Below are 23,399 nucleotides of genomic sequence, written 5' to 3'. Positions count from 1 at the left end.
ATCAATCAAAATGACAAGTATCATCCGTCCAAAATTCCTCAATTTCTACCTAAATGCATGATATTTACAAAGATGCATGGGTTGCCTCCCATGTAGCGCCCTTGTTTTATGTCGTAGGCTCGACGGAGTCATGAATCACATTCAATTATGGGGAAGAAAGGTATTGATGGAGCTTACATTCTTCATGATAGGGGTTCCGGCAATGTAATGCTTGAGCCGTTGCCCGTTTACTTTGAAAGCTTGATCTCCATCGAATATTTCAATTGCCCCATGGGGAAAAACCCGGACCACGGTGAAAGGTCCCGACCACTTCGACTTAAGCTTCCCCGCGAATAACTTGAACCGCGAGTTAAAGAGGAGAACCAACTCTCCCACCTCGAATTCTCTTCTCAAAATTTTCATTTCATGAAACTTCTTAGTCTTCTCTTTGTAAATCCTTGAGCTCTCATAAGCCTCAAGTCTAAATTCTTCTAACTCATTGAGGTCAAGAAGCCTCTTTTCTCCGGCACTCTTCAAGTCAAAGTTGAGAAGTCGGATTTCCCAATGTGCCTTGTGCTCCAACTCTACCGGTAAGTGACAAGGCTTTCCGTACACCAACCGGAACGGTGAAGTTCCTATCGGTGTTTTGAAAGCGGTCCGGTAAGCCCATAATGCATCGTTAAGCTTAGTTGACCAATCCTTCCTTGACCGGCTCACGGTCTTCTCAAGAATCATTTTAATCTCACGGTTTGAGATTTCGGCTTGGCCGTTTGCTTGTGGGTGGTAGGCAAGACTACGCCTATGTTGCACCCCATGTTTCTTTAGAAGAGCATCAAGAGTTCTTTCCCGAAAATGATTCCCACGATCACTAATCACAATTCTTGGAACCCCAAACCTTGGAAATATGATAGTTTCCATGAGTTTTGTCACCGACTTTGCATCACAAGTTTTTGTTGGGATAGCTTCAACCCATTTGCTCACATAATCCACCGCAACAAGTATGTACTCATATCCATTGGATGATGGAAAAGGACCTTGATAGTCAATTCCCCATACATCAAACAACTCTACCTCTAGAATGTAGTTCATTGGCATCTCAAGCCTCCTTGAAATATTGCCGCTTCGTTGACACTTATCACACCCCTTGACGTAGGTTGCCACATCATGAAATAGGGAAGGCCAATAGAAACCGCATTGGAGCACTCTTGCGGCAGTCTTTCTTGAACTACCATGCCCTCCACTTGGCATATCATGGCAATGTGAAATTATCGGCTTCACCTCTTCACTTGGAATGCACCTCCGGATTATCCCATCCGCACAAGATTTGTATAAACAAGGCTCATCCCAAAAATATTGCCTTAGATCATGAAAGAATTTCTTCTTCTTATGTGAGTCATAATCATATGGGATTATCCCGGAGACCAAATAATTCACTATATCCGCATACCACGGTGCTTCACCCAAACTTAGGGACAACAAGTGGTCATCGGGCAAGTGATCATTGATAGAAAGCCCATTGTCAACATTGAGGTTGATTAGCCGGGATAAATGGTCGGCCACCACATTTCCAACTCCTTTCTTATCCCTAATTTCCATGTCAAACTCTTGGAGAAGTAATATCCACCTAATCAAACGAGGCTTGGACTCCTTCTTGATGAGCAAGTGTCTCAAAGCAACATGATCGGTGAACACTATCACCTTGGCTCCCACCAAGTAGGTCCGGAACTTCTCCATAGCAAAGACCACGGCCAAGAGCTCCTTTTCCGTTGTTGAGTAATTTGTTTGAGCGTCATCAAGTGTTTTGCTTGCATAATGAATTGCATGCACTTTTCCATCCTTCCTTTGGCCTAAAACCGCGCCCAAGGCATGATCGCTCGCATCGCACATTAACTCAAACGGCAAGCTCCAATCCGGAGGTTGTATGATTGGAGCACTTGTCAACGCTTCCTTCAACCTATTAAAAGCATCAAGACATCGGTTAGAGAACACAAAAGGAGTATCTTTGGCTAACAACTCGGTCAAAGGTCTCGCAATCTTAGAGAAGTCCTTAATGAAGCGGCGATAAAAGCCTGCATGTCCAAGGAAACTTCTCACCCCCTTAACATTGGTGGGAGGTGGGAGACTAGCAATGACCTCTATCTTAGCCTTATCAACTTCTATTCCACGATTGGACACTATGTGTCCCAACACAACACCTTCTTGTACCATGAAGTGGCACTTCTCCCAATTAAGCACAAGGTGAGACTCTTGACACTTGGTCAAAATTTTCACCAAATTTGTTAAACAACTTTCAAAACTTTTCCCAACTACCGAGAAATCATCCATGAAAACTTCCATTTCTTTTTCAACAAAATCGGAGAAAATTGACATCATAGCTCTTTGAAAAGTAGATGGAGCATTACATAGCCCAAATGGCATCCTCCTATATGCATAGGTGCCAAATGGACAAGTAAAGGTGGTCTTTTCTTGGTTACTTGGATGGATAGGGATTTGGAAAAATCCCGAATAGCCATCCAAGAAGCAAAAATAGTTGTGTTGAGCTAATCTTTCTAGCATTTGATCCATGAACGGTAAGGGAAAGTGATCCTTCCGGGTGGATTTGTTCAACTTCCTATAGTCCACACACATTCTCCACCCGGTTACCGTCCTTGTAGGAATCAATTCATTCTTGTCATTTCGCACTACCGTCATGACTCCTTTTTTGGGAACTACATGAACCGGGCTTACCCACCTACTATCCGAAATAGGATAGATAATGCTGGCGTCAAGTAGCTTAAGGACCTCTTTCCTTACAACCTCTTTCATTATGGGATTAAGCCTTCTTTGTGCCTCAATTGAGGATGCATCCTCATTTTCAAGTAAAATTTTGTGAGTGCACAAAGAGGGACTAATTCCCTTGAGGTCACCAATAGTGTACCCAAGGACACCCTTGAACCTTTTGAGCAAAGAAATTAGTTTTGAGGTTTGGGTGTCATCAAGTGCACTATTGATGATGACGGGAAAAGTGGAATTATCACCGAGAAATTCATATTTCAAAGAAGAGGGAAGAGGTTTAAGTTCAACCGTAGGAGGAGGCGTGGAACTCTCCTCCTTCTTACCGACTTCCAACACTTCAAACTTGGGAGCTTGTTCATGAATTGGAGCCGAATCCAACATCCATACATATGCAAGAGTCTCAATATCTTTGTCATCGACCTCATACCCACTAACAAGACAAGTCTCCAAAGGATCCATAGAGGAAGCTTTTGGGTCATGCTCCTCCATGGGATTCTCAAGAATGTCTACAATGCAACAAGTGTCACCTAGGGATGGAGCTTCCATGAACTTGTGGAGTTCAAATTCCACTCTATCTTCACCCACTTGCAAAGATAGCTTGCCACTCTATACATTGATCATAGCTCCACCGGTGGCAAGACAAGGTCGCCCCAAAATAATAGGCACATTGTAGTCCTCGGGCATATCCATAACAAAGAAATCACATGGTATGACAAGCTTCCCAACAACCAAGGGTACATCTTCAATCACACCTATGGGAAATTTAACTGACCGATCGGCAAGTTGAAGTGAAACTCTAGTAGGTGTCAAATCTCCCAAATCAAGCCTCTTGAATATTGAAAGTGGCATGAGGCTCAAACTAGCCCCCAAATCACACAAAGCGCTTTTAATAGCCACCCCTTGGATAGAACAAGGAATAGAGAAGCTACGCGGATCTTCTAGCTTGTTTGGAAGCTTGTTGGTGTGAGTAAGAATAGCACTACATTCCTTAGAGAGGTTGATGGTTTGCACCTCTCCATTCTTCTTATTCAAAGTGACAATTTCCTTAAGAAACTTGCCATAAGATGGAATTTCGGTAATCATATCAAGGAATGGAATAGTGACATTCATTCCCTTCAAGATCTCAACAAACTTCTCATATTTCTTTTCAAGCCTAGGCCTTGCAAGCCTTTGTGGAAAGGGTACCGGTGCTACATACTCCCTTGGTGGTGGAGTACATTATTTGGCCTTAGTTGCAATAGGCTCGTCTTGCTTTGGAGGGTCAACCATCTCCACCCCCTTAGACTTCTCCACCATAATCTCATCTTCTTTCACAACTTCAACCGGGTGCTCTTTCACTACTTCACTAGACACCCTCTTCCTCTTCCACTTAGGAGATTTCTCAACCTTCTCCAATTGCTTCCCACTCCTCAAAAATACCGCACTCACCTCCCTTGGGGTTAAACGTATTACCCGGAAACTTCCCCGGATTTTGAGCCAATTGACTCAATTGTTGAGAAATTTGGGCCACATGAGTTTCCGTATCCTTTTGTGATGCTCGTATTTCATCATTAACCCGGTTTTGTGAGGCAATGTGGTTATCAAGCTTTGAGTCGGATTTTTGATTTGCAATAACCAATTGTTCAAAGGCTTGTTCCCAAGATGGTTTTGTTGGGGTTTGGAAGTTTTGGTTTTGTGGTTGGAAATTTTGGTTTTGTTGTTGATTGAAGTTTTGTCCCTTGAAACCTCCAAATGGTTGTTGGTTTTGGGTGACAAATTGTTTCCCTTGGAAACCGGGTGGAATTTGTCTTTGGAATTGAGAGTTTTGATTGAATCTTTGTTGTTGTTGAGGTTGGGAAGTGGTTGGATTTTGAATGTTTTGTGAAGCATAAGACAAGAAAGGGTGAGTTCTTTTTCCATTGACAAATTGGTTGTTGTTATTATTGTTGAACCCTTGCCTTGCACTAGTTGATTCCCAAACTCCATTTGCTTGCTCGTAACATTCCTCTTGGAGGGGTTCAATCAAGGGACACCCAATGGGAGTGTGCCCTTGTTCACCACACAACTCACAAGACAAGACTTGCCTTATATCGGAGCCTTTAGGTTTTGAATTTAGCAAAGCCACTTGTTGGGTGAGCTCATCTAGCATTCCCTTGACCTCCACATTCAAAACCGAATTAGAATCCTTGTTCTTTCTTTTTCTTGATTGCCTATCACTTCCCCATTCCATAGTTCTTGAGGCCATCTCCTCAATTAGCTCTTTTGCCGCTTTATGCCCCAAGATGTCCAAGACACCTTTTCCCGAACCCGCATCTAATGAAAGCCGAAGTTCTTGGGTCAACCCTTTGTAAAAGTTGTTCACTAGCTCGGCCTCGGAAATGCCATGGTGAGGGCATAATCGTTGGAGCTTCTTATACCGTTCCCATGCCTCATATAAGGTCTCATCCTCTTCTTGAGTAAAGCTTTGTAGTTCACTCTTGACTTTGGCCGTTCTTGAGGGTGGGAAATATTTGTTCAAAAATGTCGAAGCCAACTCATCCCATGTCTTGAAGGAATCCGGGTCACAATTCTTCAACCAATCCTTGGCCGAACCCCTAAGTGAACGGGGGAACAACCTAAGGCGAACCGCATCATCGGAGACTCCATTTGACTTGTACATATCACAATTTTCAAGGAACTCATTTAGATGATCGTTTGGGTTCTCCAAGGGACTTCCTCCAAATTGGTTGTCTTGAACAAGGTTGAGGAAGACATTTTTGATCTCAAAGTTATTAGCTTGAATTCTTGGCCTTTGGATGCTTGGATTGACTATGTGCTTAGGAGCCATAGTCTCTCTTATCGGAACCGGATCACCTATGGTGTTAGGTTTTTCTTCTAAAACCCCAAAAGGATTTTCAAACACTTCGGTAGCTTCTTGGTGATTACCTTCTTCAATAGGTGGTGTATCAAGTAAACCCCTTCTTCTTAGAGAATTAAGTTTTCTTGCCGTGGCTTCAATTTCGCGATCAAGTGGATATGTTGGTTGACCTCTTCTTCGTCATATACTCATGCAAAAGACCTGCACTTGAAAGAAAGGATTGGTAACAAAGGACTTAGTCTAAACTAGAACAAAAACGATTAATATCAAGCCGTACTCCCCGGCAACGGCGCCAAAAACTTGATGGTATCAAGCTATACCTCGCAAGTGCACGATTTTATCGTTGTACACTCTAGAGGGTCGATCCCACAAGGAGTAAGGGTGATTACTAATTGTCTATATTCTTGAGCTTAGCTAAGTCGATATAAAACAAAGAGGGTGGTAACGAACTAGCACTAAACTAACCAATTTAAAGACTATAAACTAGACAAGATAAGAACAAGCTAAAAGATTAAGTCTAGATCAAATAATGGGAAGGACTAGAACTCGGTTCGACCATGAATATGAGTAATTCCACATACTAATCATCTGGGCTAATCAAAAGGGGTAGGTAGGTAAGGGGGAGATGGCTCTAATTCGCCTAAGACCTCCCTCTCGGGTTCGAAATAGGACACTAGCTACCCCGACTAACCCCCCTCTCGGGTTCGAAAGCCGGTATCCCTAACTCAAAACCCGACAACCCCAAGAACATGCATTTTTTCAAGGAGGTCAAGTAAATGGTCAAGGTCATTAAACCCTCATCGTATACCGGGTCATCCTACTCCCTCTCTCAAGGGTCGATTTTAAACACTAATCTAGAGGCACCCTCCCTCGGTTCTTCCTTTCGGTCTCAACCTTAGTCGGTGACAAGGATCGGTTCCCAAATATCCCACTAACAACCTAACCAACTCTCGTTGGTGAGCAAGGGTCAAAAGTCGACAATACCCAAGAACCAAACCTTAAACATGCAATTCCTCTAAACTACCCTCACCAATTTCCCCCAACTAATTAGCCTTAGTGATAATTAATTAGTGAAATTACCCATACCGAGTCAAACCGAGTCCTAGAAGGAGACTACTCACTAATCATGTTTCTAAAGGCAAAATAAACAACAAAGATGGAGTCTTTAAACATAAACATGGGTGGAAGATGAATTCTACTACTAATCATGCAAATTTCCAACACAAATTAAGAAGAAAGGTGATTTAATCTAATAACAAGGTTTAGTAAACTAAAAGGCACAATCTTTAACCCAATCCACTCAAAGATTGAATCTTTGAATGTAAAAAGCAAGGATGAACAAAAGAAAGAGAATCAAATAGAAGAGAAGCAATGAAAAGATGAACAAAGGTGAAAAGAACAACAATCAATGAACAAAGATGTAATTTTAACACAAACAATCAAACAAACTTGAAGGAAAAGCAAATGTAAACAAATGAAAATAAGGAGAGAAATAATACCAATCAAATAGCAAGAAAGGAATTAGGATAGAAAAACAAAGAAGGAGACCCTTCAATCTTCTTACAACCTAACTCCAATTACTAATTAATTGAAGAACTAGTCTAATTAAGGAATGATTAACAAAATGATTAACAAAGTTTGAGACTTGGAAAAGGAAATAATTTCAGATCTGGGAATGTGTGTACAAAGGGTTTAAGGAAGGGGGTATATATAGTTTCCACCAAGATTAGGGTAGGATTCGAAATGGGCTTTAAAACACGACTTTGAACTCCCTACGGTCAGTCCAATGCCATGGTCCTCTGGCCGGCTGGGAGTTTCCTGGAAGTTGAATTAATTTTTGGAAGTCATCAGGTATGCACGGTCGGGCAACCGGCTGCCGGTCCCTGACCGGCTGGGACACCTTTGACTTGGAACTTGACTTTTAGCTTTTGGGGGAACTCCCAGCCGGTGGCCATTCTTGATCTTTGACCTACTGGATGATTCCTGTATCTTTCTTCAAAAACTTGTGTTTTCAGCTTGAACGTTCTCCCAGCCGGCTGGCCGGCTGCCGGGCCACCGGCTGGGAATACCTCTTTGCTTGGTTTCAGCTTCATTTGCATACACTTGCACTCCCAGCCGGCTGGCCGGCTACCGGCCTACCGGCTGGGAATGCTTCCTCAGCTTCATTTCCTTCTACTTCCATGCATAGCCAAGTCAACCCGTCTTCCTTGCTTCGTTTCACCCGTTCCCGCCTTAATTTCTGCAAGGAGGCCAAAATGTCATAGTAAAGGGAATCGGGACACAAAACACAAGAAATGACGATCAAAACCGACTCAAATGGAGTCGATTGGCATGAAAATAGAGGGGAAAAAAGCGTAAAAGGATCCTATATCACTCATTTTTTAGTCTATCATTCCGGTGGTACTGGGGCGCCCCCGAAACCTAAAAGTATCTGTTATCTGTATTGGGCTAGCTAGGGTTTTGTTTTGGCCCTTTTTAGTAGGGGTAGACCTGACAAAAGCAACCCGACCCAAAAAAGCTGACCCGAGACCCGAAGTGACCCGAACTACATCACCTGAACTTGATCCGAAAACCCGAATTGACCCGAACATGACCCAAGCTTTCTTGACCCGTACTGGCCCGACCCGAAAATGACCCGATCCGAAACCACCAAACCCGAAAATGACCCGACAAAATATAACTCTAATTGAACCGAAAAGACTTGAAATGGCTATTTCTCTATTATTCATTGACCCGAAAATAACCCGACCCGAAACAACCCGGCCCGATTGACCTGAAACAGATCCGACAACAAACCCGAAACCCGAGAAGACCCGTCCCGACCCGAATTACCTAAACTCAACGAGAGACCCGAATTGACCCGACCCGAACCCGACCCGTTGACCCGTTTTGCCAGGTCTAAGTAGGGGTGAGCAAAAACGGATAAAACCGTATCGGATATCCGGTTTTTTAAATCTCCTTTTTTAGTATCCTTATCCGATATGGTTTTTCCGTATATACGGAAACTGTATATCCGGAAACCGTATATCCGGAAACCGTATATCCGGTATCCGGTTTTCAGCCTCACCTATGTAATTTAATATATATTTTTATCTTTTCTGGGTGTGATTGTTGGTTTTTTAGTAACTTAAAAGTGTTTTAAAAAGTTATAAGAGTAAATAACTTATAAAGTTTAATACTAATAAGGTTTACTCACCAATATATTGGATATTTTGTGATTTATGTATATATTTTAATATTTTATTCTAGAAAAAAGGCAACCGTATCGGATACCGTATATCCGGTTTCATGTTTTGCCGATCCTTATCCGATACGGTTTTTAAAGAACCGTATCGGATTTCCGGAAATCCGTATCGGATATCCGGAAATCCGTATAATTAAATTCGTATAGCGTATTGGATACGTATAATAAAACCGTATCGTATAATTTTGCTCAGCCCTACTTTTTAGGTGGTTCTATATTAGGTCTTAGAGAGTACTCTCTCCATACCACACCAATGGTAACATTGACTTTTTCACACTTGTCGAGACACGTTTTGCAACGTGAATATCTTTAGTTACACATTATTAAAAATTATAAAAATTTGATATTCTTATAGTATTTATAATGATAAATCAAACAAGATCTCACATGATTATATTTTGTCTTATAGATTAAGAATAATATCGAAGAATCCCTACGACCATGAATAGTGCCAAGATTCTCAATATTACCATTGGTGAGGTGTGGAGGGAGTATTATATAAACTCTCTAAGACTCTCCCTAGCAGTTATGCATATCATATCCTTCTGAATCAGTAATCTGTAAAATTCGTCACACATTAATAAAACTGTCCTTTCTTCTGCCCTATCGACGAGACTAACACAGCGTTAGTGAATCACGTAAATCTGTGCATTGCTTTCTTTGTCGTTCTTCTTTATCATTATGTCTCGCATCGGTTTTAACAAAGGAAATTGCACGCGGTATCCTTGATGTTTGACATTTACCTGAAATACGCAATTTTTTTGATCCGGAGAGCTTTAATAGGCTATAACTTGTGTTTACGAGTTCAGAAAGTGACACATTCTTTTCAAATCGATCATATTTTCGAGAACTACGATTTGGAAAAAAATTGTCATATTTGTATCCCGTGGCTAGCCCTTTTTTTATGTCAAAGTTTTTTTGACCGAACAAACTTTGAGTGACCATATTTCTCGGTCACGAGTTCCAAACTCGACAATTTTTTGGTCACGAGTTCCAACTCGACTATAACACCACGGCCCAAATCTAAGGTCGGGAGCAGTCACTCGCGGTAGCTTGTCAGGCTGTGTACATGGCCCACAAATCAACACGGGTCCTTTTCAATGCATTTTAATTTGTCCTTACTCATGAGTATCCCGGAAATCTTACCAAGAGGTCACCCATCGTAAGACTACTCTCAGCCAAACACGCTTAATTGTGGATTTCTTGTACATGGATAACAAGAAAAGAAAGTGCACTTTGTTGATATGGGTAGTACTTTCAATCCCTTTAAGCACTAGTCAGATTTTAAGCCTATTAATGGACCTCTTCACGGGGGTACCCCACCCGAACAACGTCTTCGGTTCAGTGGAGTATTACATCGACAATTTTTTTTCAAGTCGTATTTTCGGAAATATGATCAATTTGTAAAAAAAAAAATATCACTTTCTGAGCTCATAAACATGAGTTATGACCTCTTAAAGTTTTCCATATAAAAAAATTGGGTATTTCGGGAAAATGTATGTCCAACCTTCCGCGTGCATTTACCGTAAATTTAAACTAACAAATTCTACTTTATGGCTGTTGTATGTGCATCGAGTAAAAATCTGATCACCTTTTGGCAAGTAGTGACTACTTTTGGCTAAATATAATCACTTTTTATGATTAAAAAATGATCATTTTTTTTTCAAACGTGGTCATTTTTTTGTTGTTAAAAACACGGAAAAGACCGCCGTACATACAAAAGCATTGTTGTAAAATCTATTAGGTTCTTACTATATATATAAAAATCGGAAATTAGGGACTTTGATGAATGACATAAATATATAAAATTTCATTATTACATTCATTCCGATCAATTTTATAAAATTTGATTAAAAGACAACTCATACAAAATTCTAGAAATGTATACAAATGATTGAATGGAAGAAGTATATAGTTTTAGATGTATAAAAATTCAAAATATAATATATAATATTATAATATTAATTAACTTAAAAAGATAATTTAAATCTTAGGATGCGGTCATAATTTGGAATTTGGAAACTTAAATAAATCGGGGAAAAAATTACACGACTTTCCTTAATTATAAATAAAGGAAAAATTAGAAATTACCATATACTCCCTCTATTTTTCTATATATGACTTTCTCACATTTCGAGACACACTTCTCTCTTCAATATCTCTCAAATTATATGCTTAAATATAGTGATATGTATACTCATATTAAAGAGTTTTTGATAAGGAATTTAACGGTATAATTTTTATAATTTTTTACCAAATATATTTTTGTAAATATTAAAGTCAAAGGCTCGCCTCGAAAAAACAAAACGTCATATATTAAAAAATGGAGGGAGTAATATTTACCGTAAATTTACCACCGTGTGTATTTTGTTTATTATAACATCTTTCTTACCACCTATATTACATAGTACTCCCTTTTACCGATGTGTTTGATTCCCGATCATCATTCTACTTAAATTATGACTTGTGTTAAATTAATAAATTATTGAAATGACCATAATATCTCTACCTTTATTCACTCCAAACACTATTATTAGTTAGGGCTTGCCTGGAATCCATGGAATAATCATTGGGTAAATTTTATTTGAGTGATAATTACTGGGGAAATTAATTACAGGGGTAATGAGCTCTTTGATAATAGGTTTGGCATATAAGAGTAATAATTACTGAGTAGATGTTTTACTCCCTTAATCATTAGCCATGAGGGAGGGTGGGTAATGTATTATCCCTTCATGGGGATAATAGATTCGGGATGTGAATAATTACTCTTATACCAAACATAAAAAATGCACCTCACATATCACTCCTCTACTCATTCCACTCTTTTACCCTCAATTCAAGCAAACCCATAAACTAAAGATAAACAACTCATAGCTTTTATCACTATCTCACCCAATAATCCATCCACTTCGATTCATCATCATATTTTCCAAAATGTGTGCCCAACCACTAACAAATTCAAAGCATCGTTGTCACCTTCTCACCACATTCCTACCATCCCCTCATCAACGGCACCTGACCACCACTTCAGTATTACCCTTTGCACTACTAACCCAAATCTATTGGACTATACACTAGCCGTTACACGAAGATTGTGCGTATCAAGCAAATCACGCAACATATATTTCATTCAAGGAATGAAATTGTTTCCGTATATTATGTTAATATTTAGCTTATTCCTTCCCGTAAATATCGCTTGCATATTTAGTATAAATAGGTTGTCTGTATACTCTGTTGATACACGATTCAATAATAAGAACATTCATTCTACTTCTATCAATTGTCTCTCGTTTAACATGGTATCAGAGCCCAAGGTTTAGTCCTGGGTTGTGAGGCGAAGACGGGTCCGAAAAGCGACGATGTTCTCGTCCGATGAAAGACTGGGCCACTATTCGGCAGGTCCGAAAAAACGACGACGTTCCTGCGCCACGAAACAGGTTCGAAAAATTGCGGCGTTCCTGTCGATTGATCGAAAGGAGACCTTACATGTGAGGGGGCGTGTGAAGAATCACATGTATGTCTCCCACATCGGAGAAATAGAGAAGAGTGATCCAGCTTATAACCCAAGGGGCTACTCCTCGCATCCATATGGCCACTGGTCAGGTTAACCCGACGGCGGGACAAGGGTCACCGGCTGTTCCTGCTGCTTCTTCCTCTTCCACGCTCCCGACTATGGACAATGTGGATTTTAATAACCTTAATTAATCCGACTGAACTTGCGGAAATAACTCGGTTATGGCACTCGCATAAAGCAAGCTCGTCTGACCATTTACACGGTAATGTTCCTAATCTTCCTTTTTCGTATTGGATAATTGATACGGGCGCATCTCATCATCTGTCAGGTTATTTACCGCATTTTTCGAACATTAGAAATATTACGCCATTGTCAGTCGGTCTCCCTAATAGAGATTTAACTACTGCAGCTCAATGTGGAGATATAATATTATCTAATAGATTAGTTTTAAAAGACGTGTTATATGCCTCCAATTTGACATGTCACTTAATTTCTGTATCTAGTCTCCTATCGGATAATACGCTCACTATTCAATTTTCTCACAAACTTTGCCTCATACAGGACCGTTCCTCGAAGATAGTGATTGGTGCGGGTGAGCAAAGTGAGGGACTCTACTATCTGACGGGCGTTCGAAATAATAAAGCAACGGTGTGTACGGTTGGGACAGTTAACTCAGCTGAGCTTTGGCACCGGAGGTTGGGGCATCCCTCTTCACAAATTTTTAATTCTATGCCTTTTCTTTCTAAACATTGTCGCAACAATTTTCATAGCCGCGCGTGTGAAATTTGCCTTCGTGCAAAACAGACACGCGAACATTTTAATTTAAGTTCGAATAAAGCAAACTCTATTTTTGATCTCGTTCATTGTGATCTTTGGGGCCCATATTCCGAAAACGGATCATGTGGGTCTCGATATTTTTTAACTCTAGTCGATGATTTTTCCCGTTCAACTTGGGTTTATCTTTTACGACATAAAAGTGATACTCAACAAACTTTATTAAATTTCTTCGATATGACGGAACGTCAATTTCACAAGAAAATTAAAATTTTACAGAGCGATAATGGCTCCGAATTTACAAGTCTTACTCGTTTTTTTAATACCAATGGCATCATTTTTCAAACCTCCAATGTCGACACACCCCAACAAAACGAGCGGGTTGAGCGCAAACATCGACACATTCTTAATGTTGCCCGTTCACTCCTTTTTCAAGCCAACTTACCTGTTTTATTTTGGGGCGAGTGTGTCCTAACTGCCGTTCATTTAATTAATCGAACCCCGACCCCTCTCCTTCACGGCAAAACTCCTTACGAAATGCTTTTTAACAAAAATCCACCGCTGGAAAATCTTCGCGTCTTTGGTTGTCTCTGCTATGCGAAAAATATAAATCGCTCCCATGAAAAGTTTGCATCCCGCAGTCGCAAATGCATTTTCATTGGATACCCTTTTGGTAAAAAGGGTTGGCGTCTCTACGATTTAGACACCGGGACTTACTTTGCATCCCGTGATGTGGTCTTTATTGAAAACACCTTCCCTTACAAAAATCTTGACTCTCACGATGACAATGGTCATACCATTTCCTTCATATCAGACGATCTTACACCCGTGGATCAACTTATACTCATCAAACAAACCCATGATCAGCTCGACCCTAACCCAAAAACACACTCTCCTACTCCCCCAACCTCCGACACAACCCCTTCGACATCCCCCTCATCACCTCAACCAACGCCTGCCACTGACCAACCCACAACCAACACCTCAACCGACCCACCTATCTTGGGTCGCGGCCATCGTCTGAAGAAACCAAACACGAACTTAAAGGGTTTCGTTCAACCCAAGACCCGTCCCTCATCTCACTATCTCACCGCATCATCATCGTCTTCAGGTACGAGGTTTCCAATCACCAAATTTTTTACTAATTCGAAATTTTCTCCTAACCATCAAATTTTCTTGTCGGCCGTGACTAACCACCACGAGCCTAAATCGTTTAATGATGCTATGCAGGTGTCCGAATGGAGGGAAGCTATGAGACTCGAGATTGACGCTCTTTGTAACACCCCCATACTCCAAGTGCTTTACCAGGACCACTCAGGTATAAGGATACTACCATCTCGGTTGCCCGAGGTACTGAATATCATAAGACAATAAAGAAACGTACTTTTAAAGTAAATATAGATTAAGTGTTTACATGTTCAAACCAAAACTAACAAAAGGAATTACAAGGTTCTCATATGGTCTACAGCTAAAACTATCAAAGCTACTAGACTTCGTCTGACACATCGGAAGACTTCCAACTGCCACGTGATGACTCATCCCAGCTATCCCATACGCGTCATATCACACCTGCTCAATAACTGCTCACCACCCCCGAATGGATCACCACAATTTTTAAAACATTTAAACGGGTCGATTAATCACACAATTCAATGCATATATCAACAATAAGATAAACAGACAAATTGAACCGAATCACACACACACACACACACACCACCAACTCCCATCGTCTCAATACGACCGTCCACCGGACCCACCGCCACGCTGGGGGACCGCACCGTTCCCACCTAAGCCCCGCTCATCATACGAGCGATAACCCTGTCCCATTAATGTGCACATCCCCTTCCGTGGCGGGTTCCACGAAGGGCGAAACTAGGGCGTGAAGCCACTCCCGCAAGTGACTCCACTCAGCCGAGAACGCATCTCGAGAACCATCAACAAACACAACCACAATCACAATCACAATCACAATCATCATATCAAACAACTAACTACCGCACATCACCAATATCCCATTATGGGACTAATACGAGTAGGAAATCCTACCGAAAGCACAACACGCAGACGGTATCTACAACAGTATCAAAACGGCTCCTCTACGAATTCTCCTCCTATCATACAGCACATAAAGACTACACATCACAAACTACACACCAAAACCCCCAATTCCTAAATTAGGGTTTAACCAATCTTAACGAAACATTATAAAAACTATATTAAAAGCTTACCCTCGACGCAAGGAATCCAACGACACGGAAAACGACAAGAACCAACCGTCTGAACTCCGGGAATTGCTAAGAATGCGATTAGGAAGATGAAGTGGCTGCTTTCTCTCTTAAACAGGGTTTTAGGTTTTGTAAAAGTGAATTAAAACAATGACGAATATGTTTAAATACCTTAATCGCATAATTAACAAAACCCGAGAAAACTCCCCGTAAAACCGGACACTCGATCGAGTACCCAAGGTACTCGATCGAGTACCCCCTTACTCGATCGAGTACCCCAACTACTCGATCGAGTACCCAACAGGTCAGAAACTATTCTAAAACACAACTTACCCTTACTCGACAGAGTAAGGCCTACTCGATAGAGTACCCAAAGACTCATAAATACGGAGTATTACAGTCTTCCCTCCTTAAAAGGAACTTCGTCCCCGAAGTTCAACCCATACATAAAAACAACCATACAGACTCAACCAAGACACAACAACTTAGCTAAGGACTCAAGAACTCGACCGAACATAGAACATGAACTCTTAACACCCACTCCACCAACTATGTTTACTTCCACAACATGACTCACTATATCGTATCTACCACATATATATCTCTCACGACACCAACTCCATACATAACCAACTACCATCCTCTAATGCTGCTAGCTCCATAATATCATCAACTATCAAATCCAATACCAAGACACCCATAGACATCAAACGGGATGTTACATTCTACCACCCTTAAAAGGAACTTCGTCCTCGAAGTTTACTCACACTCGTAACCTCATCATCCAACTGTCAACACTAGCGACATATTCTCACACTTCTAAACATCACGCTACTACAAGCACGGTCATGACCTTTAATAAAATCACCCACAACACGAATCGATCTTTTATTCTACATCAAGACTCAACTTCCGAATATATTACCATATGTACAACCATCAAAATCTGTCTTATCGCATCCTACTCCTCTTAAGACAAATGTTACGTCCTCGTAACTCACTAATACCAAACCATATCTATATCTCATTACCCTCTGTACCAAACACTCACCATTCTTATATCCAAGGCTCCCATACATAAACATTTCCCATTCCTCAACTCATTCGGCAGCGCACCTAACCTATACCATAAACTCGTAGCAAATCACCATACCCACTCTTCATTATTACTGCCAAACAACATACTCTCTACGTAAGGCACTTATCTCCCAAAAGCATAACTCACGGTCCGCACTCGTTACGTACACGCACACTAGATCCTCAAGTTCTTTCTTTCATTACCGCAAAATTCATACACAACTTAACATGACACTAATTTCCCCAACACCCTACACTCATTGTCTCAACAAAAGATTATGAACTACCTGCCGCTTTCAGCTCATTACAACACATGTTCCACGAATCATTTTCCATTACCATGTCTACCGATGTCTCATCTGAAAACAAGATCAAAATTACCGTAACAACCTCTCACAACCGTGTCCCATCAACAGATTATCACTATCCCATGACAACAACGAAACATATTACAACTCTATTTCACATCATACTCTACCTCATTCCCAACTTAACCTGGTAAAGAAAACATGAATAAGCAAGACAACTGTCTATCAGCACAAACTGACACTCGCAGAGAGCAACATCAAACAAAACAACAATCTATGCATAACTGGTATGTACTTTCGAAACCCGAATCATAATCATCCTGCCTACTCCACCACAACCGGTGACGGCATCACAACACCGCCACCAACAGCCACACCGTAGTGCGAAAATACCCGCATCACAACACTATGTACCGTGCCCGGATCACCACCCGAGGCACCACAACCACACCGATAGACATCACAACTGCATACAATTCCCATAAATAGTGACTTAGCATAACTTCTCAGACAAGAAAAACTTACTCAAATCCACTTTATTAAATCACCACGCAACATATTATATGGATAAACAGATAAGCATCTCATGAACATCAACTCTACCATTTCCCGGAATACACATGTGTTATCAATACACATAAAATTATAACTAGCCATGTCCGATCAATCAAATTATTACCTTTTTGGATATCATTAAATTAAATTACCGTGTCCAACATATATATTACCGAACATTCATAAAACAATTTCATAATTATCATACCATACCACTTCTTGTGAGGTCAGAACCTCACACAAACATTTACACAAATCACAGACCCGTAATCACAACCAACTAGTCAATCCTGACCACGTAAGTCACCACTCGAAATAGGTTACCTGCCGCCCGAGTTTAACTCATATGCCCCTCATAACATATTCCCCCATTCGCACAACCATCACTTCCTGCCAAATATAATCACACCTTCACTATTCAACTAATAGCGTCCGCCTCATCTAACCACATCTTATACCCTCTCACAATCATACACAACAATCGGGTCCCTACCAAATCAACCTCTTTAGAATTGCTACCTTTCTAATATTCCATCACTCTTAGCCATTAGTGATAACACCACAACGCCACCGCTGCTCGTATATCAAATCTCTTACACTCATATCAAAATAACATGGTTTTTCTCCTATTTTTGGTTAATATTGCAAATAACGAACATCAAACCCATCCACAAAATTACCTCAACATTATTCCCAATGCTATCTTATTTGTATTGTCATCCAACTCTCCACCAAATATCTCGTATCGTGCCAATACTCCACCAACTTCTTACTCCCTTTATTCCTCGAAACTCATTACCAATCATGTTGCCCTGAAACTCCTATATAACCTTTAGCTATCATCCTCGTGATACCATCACATATTTCGATGATTTCTTATCTTTATATCACACAGCTCCGGTGAACATTTTCCTCAGCTTACTTTTATCCTTCTTTTCTCTTTACACTCAATAATACCAATTAATAGTTCAACTCCTTATTCCTTCTAGCTAACTCTTTAGAAATCTGGTTACCCCTTCGTTGCTCCAAAACTTAATTCCATTATTTTCTACCGACATCATCTCACTCTTTCTTACCATGGATCTTCTCTTATTATGCTATCACTCATACTTGCCACTAATCTATCCATAGAACCAACGTTTAATGTTCAAACAATTGCATCCCCCTTTTTACATCTCTAGAAATCAGAATTCATTTAATACCGTTAATTACCCAAGGAAATCACACAATAGTTTCATCTTTTAATAAACCAAACCTCCCAAACTCACTCACTGTCTACAAATACACCTCGCGACATGTCTCCACAAAGTTCACTATATATTACTCTTCTCAACCCCTTTAAACGAACTTTCACTACATAAATCCATAACCCACACGACTCCTAACCATTTCCTCCCATAACTCTTTACACATCTCAAGCTGCCACTATCCACATTCTTACTGTCAATCTTTTCATTCTCACGCTCATTATACTCACATCATCCCTTGCCTATATTCACTTATTTTTACATTACTCAACACACAATCATATCACTCATCCCGTCTCGCAAAACGTGCGCCATGCTTCAATAAACTATACCAATCTTCCTTTTCTTTTTCCACCATCTATCATAATCACATATAACTCATGTCCTCCCCACCGAACTCATACTCATCATAGTGCCACTCTTTACATCATAAGATTGGGTAACTTACGCCAGACCAACACATACGTAAATCAATGCATAAAGAAGTAATACAACACCTTTGAATTAAACATAATATGCAACGAATGTCAAAAGACAAACATATGACCGAAATACGCATATGACCTGCACAGACCCCTCGATCGAGTACGGAACCTACTCGATCGAGTTGAGGCTACTCGATCGAGTGCCCAACATGCTCGATCGAGTGCCCCGACTCCAGAACCCAAACAGACCTTTCGATCTCTGACTTACTCGACCGAGTAGCCCGGCTACTCGATCGAGTGACCCCATACTCGATCGAGTGCCCGAGGTACTCGATCGAGTGCCCAAAAACACGATTCTGGTCAAAATAACGACAAATACCCACTCGATCGAATCAACCCACTCGATCGCGACATGCAGACTCGTGAATACTACCCGCATGTTATCTCACATACCCCAACGTACTATGCATTCATTATTATTTCAACATTATGATTACAACTACGCATTCAAATCTGCGCGACTCCTCATACAATTAACAAAATAATCTACTTCGTGTTATCAAGTGCCACGTTATAAACAACCATCATGCTTTTCATCCAATTCGTTATATAAAACACATATCATTGAACCTCTATTCTTCATGTTACTACTTACCAAAAGTCAAACATTACCATCTATCATGCTCATATAACATTCAACTTTCAATCATGTATTACCCGCATGTTTTAAATTTTCATAACTTTTCATAACACAAACCACACCCATACGCTACAAATCCTATTTCCATGTTGCTAATACAACAACATTACAAATCCACTTCATCACACATCATCATATACGAACTACTTTCTTTTTCTACCATATCATTCATCATTCTCATATACTTTTCCAACGATTCCAACCAACATGTAAGCCAACTATCATGCAACATGCTTTCAACAAACCATATACAGCACAATTAACATACACGTCGCACATATACACACGGACTCCACGTTCCCATACCATGTGACTGGCTTAAGTATCATGGGGCCAAGATTTTGAAGTGAGGGCGCCTACTCACCCAAAACCTAGCATCAGCCGGGGCTCCCATTATACATACACCAGGTTCATTTTATTAGACTCCCTATGTTCATTATGTTCATTTGTTACAGGTTCCAAAATCGTCGCTCTGATACCATTTGTAACACCCCCATACTCCAAGTGCCTTACCAGGACCACTCGGGTATAAGGATACTACCATCTCGGTTGCGAGGTAGTGCGAATATCATAAGACAATAAAGAAACTTACTTTTAAAGTAAATATAGATTAAGTGTTTACATGTTCAAACCAAAACTAACAAAAGGAATTACAAGGTTCTCATACGGTCTCTGACTAAAACTATCAAAGCTACTAGACTTCGTCGACACGACGGAAAGACTTCCAACGCCACGTGATGACTCATCCCAGCTATCCCATACGCGTCATATCACACCTGCTCAATAACTGCTCACCACCCTCGAATGGATCACCACAGTTTTTAAAACATTTAAACGGGGTCAGTACTAATCACACAATTCAATGCATATATCAACAATAAGATAAACAGACAGCTGAACTGTCACACACACACACACACCACCAACTCCCATAGTCTCAATCTTGACCGTCCACCCCTTTGGACCGACCGCCGCCATGGGGGACCGCAGCCGTTCCCACCTAAGCCCCGCTCATCGTACGAGCGATAACCCTGTCCCATTAATGTGCACATCCCCTTCCGTGGCGGGTTCCACGAAGGGCGAAACTAGGGCGTGAAGCCACTCCCGCAAGTGACTCCACTCAGCCGAGAACGCATCTCGAGAACCATCAACAAACACAACCACAATCACAATCACAATCACAATCATCATATCAAACAACTAACTACCGCACATCACCAATATCCCATTATGGGACTAATACTGAGTAGGAAATCCTACCTGGAAAGCACAACACGCAGACGGCATCTACAGCTGTATCAAAACGGCTCCTCTACGAATTCTCCTCCTATCATACAGCACATAAAGACTACACATCACAAACTACACACCAAAACCCCCAATTCCTAAATTAGGGTTTAACCAATCTTAACAAAACATTATAAAAACTATATTAAAAGCTTACCCTCGACGCAAGGAATCCAACGACACGGAAAACGACAAGAACCAACCGTCTGAACTCCGGGAATTGCTAAGAATGCGATTAGGAAGATGAAGTGGCTGCTTTCTCTCTTAAACAGGGTTTTAGGTTTTGTAAAAGTGAATTAAAACAATGACGAATATGTTTAAATACCTTAATCGCATAATTAACAAAACCCGAGAAAACTCCCCGTAAAACCGGACACTCGATCGAGTACCCAAGGTACTCGATCGAGTACCCCCTTACTCGATCGAGTACCCCAACTACTCGATCGAGTACCCAACAGGTCAGAAACTATTCTAAAACACAACTTACCCTTACTCGACAGAGTAAGGCCTACTCGATAGAGTACCCAAAGACTCATAAATACGGAGTATTACACTCTTGAGCAAAACAAAACTTGGTCCCTTGAGCCTCTTCCCCCCGGTAAAAAGACAATCGGCTCTAAATAGGTATACAAGATCAAATATAATGCCGATGGAACAATTGAACGATATAAAGCTCGCTTAGTAGTCATGGGGAATCGCCAAGTCGAAGGCGTGGATTACAACGAAACATTTGCTCCAACCGTCAAGGTTCTGACAGTTCGTACTTTCATCGCTATTGTTGCCGCTAAAGGATGGACTCTCCATCAAATGGATGTCCACAATGCGTTCCTTCATGGCGACTTACATGAAGAAGTCTATATGCGTCCCCCTCCAGGCTTCATCTCGGCAAATAATGGTCAGGTTTGTCGCCTCCGAAAATCTCTTTACGGTCTAAAACAGGCCTCCCGATGTTGGTATGCGAAATTGGCTTCCGCACTGCTCAAATATGGATTCCGACAATGTCCATACGATCACTCCTTATTCTCTATGTACACTGCCACTACCGAAATTCATATTTTGATTTATGTCGACGACCTCGTCATTTGCGGGAATAATTCTACTATGATCAGCGAGTTCAAAGGGTACCTCAGTTCTTGCTTCAAAATGAAGGATCTCGGGTTGCTTAAATACTTCCTTGGTCTCGAAATTGCAAGAAATACATCCGGGATCTTTGTCTCTCAACGAAAATACTCCCTCGACATCTTACACGAAACGGGCCTGCTCGGGGTTAAACCGGTCTCCATCCCGATCGAACCCAATCACAAATTAGGCTCCTCCACCGCGACTATTTTAAATGATCCACAACCATACCGCCGCCTTGTAGGACGATTGGTTTATTTAACAATCACTCGTCCAGATATTCTTTTCTCGGTTCACATATTGGCTCAATTTATGAATGCTCCAACGAAGGATCACTGGAACGCCGCCCTTCAAGTGGTAAAGTACCTTAAAAACTCGCCAGGCCAGGGTCTTCTCTTTCGGTCTGACAGTAATCTTACACTCAATGCCTATTACGATGCGGATTACGCGGCCTGTCCCAATACCCGACGCTCGATAACGGCCTACATTACATTTCTCGGGCCTTCTCCCATCTCATGGAAAACGAAGAAGCAAGCAACCGTCTCTCTATCTTCAACGGAATCAGAATATCGAGCTATGGCACACGCCACCTATGAACTTAAATGGCTTAAAGGGCTCTTGCATTTTCTCGGCATTTCTCAATCAAAACCCATCATGCTACATTGCGACAACCAATCCGCGCTCCACATTGCTCGAAATCCGGTCTTCCACGAACGCACAAAGCATATTGAGATTGATTGTCACTTTGTACGGGACGCGATCAAATCAGGCATTATTATTCCGTCCTATGTCCATACCAAGCTTCAACTTGCAGACATACTCACTAAAGCTCTTGGCCGTACTACCTTCTACGAATTGCTTTCCAAGTTGGGCGTTTCGGACCTACACGCTCCAACTTGAGGGGAGGTATTGGACTATACACTAGCCGTTACACGAAGATTGTGCGTATCAAGCAAATCACGCAACATATATTTCATTCAAGGAATGAAATTGTTTCCGTATATTATGTTAATATTTAGCTTATTCCTTCCCGTAAATATCGCTTGCATATTTAGTATAAATAGGTTGTCTGTATACTCTGTTGATACACGATTCAATAATAAGAACATTCATTCTACTTCTATCAATTGTCTCTCGTTTAACAAAATCCACAATCGCATCACACAACCGTATTTAATTTGCCACTCCTACCAAGGTACTAGTAGACACTAGACAATAGTCGATCTCCAAGCTTTCGTCATCATAATCCCAACTTGTTACATGATAAATTACATGACAGTGCAATTTTACTCAGGTTTAAGCTAGTTATGAACTTATGATTGTCTGAAAAG

At 40.9% G+C, this 23,399-nt stretch overlaps 1 protein-coding gene and 1 non-coding gene across 2 annotated transcripts; one reads left to right on the top strand and one right to left on the bottom strand.

The window, feature by feature from the left end:
• Nucleotides 1-3,360: 3,360 nt before the first annotated feature.
• On the bottom strand, nucleotides 3,361-3,864 carry LOC141589735 (uncharacterized). Its single transcript, XM_074410361.1, has one exon. It carries the CDS (start codon nucleotides 3,862-3,864, stop codon nucleotides 3,361-3,363), a length of 504 nt encoding a protein of 167 aa, XP_074266462.1.
• A 1,247-nt stretch (nucleotides 3,865-5,111) lies between these two features.
• On the top strand, nucleotides 5,112-5,218 carry LOC141593798 (small nucleolar RNA R71). The gene has a single exon (XR_012521861.1). It is a non-coding gene; the product is annotated as a small nucleolar RNA R71 (small nucleolar RNA).
• The last annotated feature ends 18,181 nt before the right edge of the window (nucleotides 5,219-23,399 follow it).

Source organism: Silene latifolia, chromosome 7, assembly GCF_048544455.1.
Source record: "Silene latifolia isolate original U9 population chromosome 7, ASM4854445v1, whole genome shotgun sequence".
NCBI lineage: Eukaryota > Viridiplantae > Streptophyta > Magnoliopsida > Caryophyllales > Caryophyllaceae > Silene > Silene latifolia.
This window is presented reverse-complemented; position numbering and strand designations above follow the sequence as displayed.

Coding starts and splice junctions, on each gene's coding strand:
- LOC141589735 (XM_074410361.1), bottom strand. CDS start 3,864: ATGAATGTCACTATTCCATTCCTTGATATGATTACCGAAATTCCATCT.